Source organism: Morone saxatilis, unplaced genomic scaffold, assembly GCF_004916995.1.
Source record: "Morone saxatilis isolate NCDOM2014 unplaced genomic scaffold, NCSU_SB_2.0 Contig24, whole genome shotgun sequence".
Lineage (NCBI taxonomy): Eukaryota > Metazoa > Chordata > Actinopteri > Moronidae > Morone > Morone saxatilis.
In genome coordinates, this window is record NW_023339807.1 from 15,616,552 (window position 1) to 15,620,445 (window position 3,894).

A 3,894-nucleotide genomic window follows, 5' to 3' on the forward strand; every position below is an offset into this window, starting at 1 on the left:
GGGGGGGGGGGGGTTTCTCACGTGAGTCTCCCTCCTCCTCACCCATACACGCACACACTCTCTCGCCTAGTTAGTGTATTAGAAGTGTGTTTGGTCGTACATTGTGTACCCAGGTCGCAGCTGCGTAGGCTGACTGATGTTGCTACTGTAGATACAGTACGGGCAGTGGGGGTGTTACCGCACTGGAGCAACCTATCACTGGTTTACTGAGGACGTCAACAGGGGCTTCCTTCTCCATAATGACTTTGCGCACCTCTGAAAATCACTATCCGCCTGATGCTGTCGCACTTACAAATGATACACACATGCACGTGTTGTTGTTGTCGTCACTCCTATCTCCGTAATAAAATAAAAACCACATTTAAGCGCCTTAAAACACAAACACAGCTGCGGGTTGAAACTCGACATGGAAGTGGGGCGCTACGTAGCATCAAAATGTGCTTGCTAGTGGTGTTTGTGATGTGGATTAGTCCCCGAGCCACCTTTTTTTCTTTTTTTTTTCTCTCTCCCCCTCTCTTCTATCTGTCCTCTGCCAGCCCTTCTGCTGGTGTCAGCAACATTGTAATAAGAAATATCACCATGCACGGAGAAACGTACTCAGCAACAAGGGGATAAAATTAGCGCAAAGCGGATGCACAAAATCCTCACTAACCTACAGTGCTGCGAGCCCGAGCTGATGATGACAGGCCTGCACACATTAATACAGACTGCCATGAAAATCTCTAATAAGGCTACGTAGGCTACTTACCCGAGAGCGCGTCCCGGAGCCAACTGCGTTTAGTCAGGAGGTTAAGGTGTTGCTGTCCTGCTCTCCCCCTTCGCACCGACATCAATCCACAGCCTTTTGGTGCATTAGATGTTGCTTTGATTACATAACTAAGGCCAGCGGAGGTTAAAACACCTCCTAAAACCGAGTTTCAGTCTCATCGGAGCGCAGAGCCTACTGTGCAACAACATTGGCGCGGGTGTTTTCATACAGTCGACAGATCTCCGTCGGCGCGTCTCCGCAGCTAGGTGGCAGACTGGTTACACTGGATCTTATTTTTTTTGCCCACTTCTCTCGGGGAAAGTTAACATCTCTCCCGCCAGTAATAATGGCTCAGATTGTGCTCTCGTTTGCATACAAGCCCGTTAACGTGTCAGCGCGACGGGCTTGGAAAGGGCGCAGCAGCAGGCGGCAGCGTGTGTGTGTGTGTGTGTGCGGGGTTACAGGCTGACAGCGCAGAAGGGGTTGGTGGATGTGCGGGAATGCAATGCGTGGCCATTTTCATGTGGCCAGAGGAGGAGATAAAACGGTGAATACAGCACAGGATCTCATTGCGGTTCATAATAGGCGATTGGGGAGGGCTATTTAGACGCTTAATAAAATGGCGACGACTTGGCTAAAGTGAGCTGCTGGTTGGGTTTTTTTTTGGGGGGGAGCGGCTCAAAAGTTGTGTCGCGTATTGTAAAATGGGATTCAGCTTGCACTGGTTGGGGGAGGAAAAGAAAAGGCAGGCTGTGCTGAGCACTTATCAAAAAGTTAATATGGGAGGGATGTTTATTAAGCATCAGTTAAACAGAAAATATTATATACAAAACTACAAGTAATGCTTTATAACACAAAATCTATATAAGAGACAACTTAACCTATTTATAATAGACATACACACGTATATGTTTTAGTATAAACATGGAAATAAAGTAATAATTAAATACTAAAAATGATATCATTATTATTATTGCTTGTTTTTTGTTGTTATATGTAGTGTTATTTACTAATGTTAGTAATATATAGTAACACCATCACTGTTGTTATTTTGTTGTGTATTTGTCTGTACACAGGGTTGGATTAAACTACTTTGGGGCCCCGAGACAAAGATAAGCTTTTGTGTCTCTTTCTCCAGCTCCTCCTGCTCTTTCTGCACTGTGGACACTGTGACCTCTCATTAAATACCCATTAAGTGCATTAATTTCACTTGTCCCCTTTATGTAACCATTACAGACTGACTAAGATTTGCTGTAGCTCTAACAGCTTTTGGTAATTAAAAAGAAGAACCGTTTTATTTAAGAATATGTACCATGTAAAGACAACATCACCTAAAAATAAAGTTTTTAAAACTACATTTAGGGTACCTATATGAGACAGTCATAAGGTCCATGGCATTTAAGTTGTTGTGCTGCATATAGTCATGCATTATTCTAAAATTCGGTGAGCAAACTGGCAATTAATTAAATAACTACAAACCAGATGACACATGTTGATCCTGGGGCCCGAGCCCTGTGTGACTGAGCACAATAAAGTACAATGTATTTTATTTAATCAAAAGTTATTTATGCCGTGATTTTTAATTAATGAATCATTTAATTAACTGGACCCAGGCATATTAAGTGTACTATTATATGCTAAAACAATTCATGTAACACGCAGAAGTTTTCTAAACTAGTTTGCAATTAATCAAATTACAATCAAATAATTGACATATGCTGAACCTGGACCTAGTCTGAGGTCCTGGGGGAGCTGGGCCTTTGCTTGGTTGTTAATCCAGCTTTGGCTGTTTCATACACAGTACATTGTTCAAAAGTTATTTCCTGTAGGCTATATTGTTCCAGTTTGAGGTACATTTTGGGAGGTTGGATCAGTTTTAAAACAAAGATAAAATGCTTAGTTACCATCTCCTCAGTAATGTAAGTAATGAAATAGAAAAGATATAAAGACATTTATTTTCAGAAAGGGACAAAAGCAAATTGAGACTCAAGAAAAATATAAAAACAAGGAGAGAAAGCAAGTATGTACAGTAGAGTGAGTAGTACGTAGTTAAAAGGTGGATATAGATATGGTGAATATGACATGTGGAACAATATAGGACACCAGAATGAGGAACCAAGGGAGGTATTGACATTTTAGTATGAAACACATCGAGGTAAGTGTCCCAACGGCAGCTCTGATCATTAAGGAGGCCTATATGCAATTATGAAGGTACTATGGATCCCTTCTTTGTAAAATGGGCTTGTAACTTCTTCCCTAATCTCCACAGAGCCATTCCTATACCATACTATCTATTAGTTAGCACTGAATTGGCCTTCCTATTGGGTTAAACCCTCCCAGGGGTGCTGTCAGAACAGAGCCGTGTAGTGCTTTAAAAGAGCACCATCATTCTCCACACTGTTAATTATGTATGAAACACCTCCACGGTGTGTTTGCAGCCTCCATAAATCCAGCTCATTGTTATTGCAGGTGAAATATCATCAACTGTATAGTTTCCTCAGTTGTTGTCGCCTGGCTCGTGGCGTGACCTCATTGTTCGCGTCACTTCCGGCTCGGTGCTGCATGATGGCGGTGTCCATGACAGATCTGGCACATTGACTCTGTGTGGAGGTGTGCAGTTCATCCTCTGTTTAAAACCTCACCGGGGGGCATTTATCAGCCGATGAGCTCGAACCGAAGCAGTCCTCGCTGAGTGTGTGCTGAAGAGAATCGCAGGTAAACGCTTTGGTTCCGTGTTTGCTGATGTAGCCTCCTGGTTAGCTGCAGCTAGCTGTTAGCTCACTGTTTACGCAAGGTTACGTGACACTGCTGAGTATTTACACGTTACTTACTCCATTGCTACTTGCCATCTCAGTAAATATGACTGTAATTGATTTTGTGACCCTGTGTTTCAGATCATGGCGCTCCACAGACTGTCCTTCAGACTACGGCAGACGGTAAGCTCATTGTTGGCAGTCGCTTTTTGCATAAACTTTTGCACATGTACAGTTATACACTGTTTATATATTATACACTTGCACACCATATTTCACTTTATTGCATATAGTGTATATGTTTTCTATTATACCTTTATTATATTTTTATTTTATTTTTCTTTCTACTCACAATATTCCCCCTGTGCTGCTGGGCCAAACTTCAATTTCACC

At 42.3% G+C, this 3,894-nt stretch overlaps 2 protein-coding genes across 7 annotated transcripts in view; one reads left to right on the forward strand and one right to left on the reverse strand.

The window, feature by feature from the left end:
• LOC118335548 (histone-lysine N-methyltransferase ASH1L-like) overlaps positions 1 to 1,202 on the reverse strand; it is a gene marked incomplete at its 5' end in the record, with an annotated part of 15,578 nt that extends 14,376 nt beyond the window's left edge. For all 6 annotated transcript variants that reach the window (XR_004797066.1, XR_004797067.1, XR_004797068.1 and 3 more), the window contains 1 exon segment: positions 749 to 1,202.
• A 2,065-nt stretch (positions 1,203 to 3,267) lies between these two features.
• The window catches only part of dap3 (death associated protein 3), a 6,380-nt gene continuing 5,753 nt past the window's right edge, over positions 3,268 to 3,894 (forward strand). Inside the window, exons 1-2 of the mRNA XM_035671744.1 lie at positions 3,268 to 3,463; positions 3,643 to 3,684. Coding sequence (XP_035527637.1) covers positions 3,646 to 3,684 — 39 coding nt within the window. The 5' untranslated portion in view covers positions 3,268 to 3,463; positions 3,643 to 3,645. The remainder of the gene's footprint in view (positions 3,464 to 3,642; positions 3,685 to 3,894) is intronic.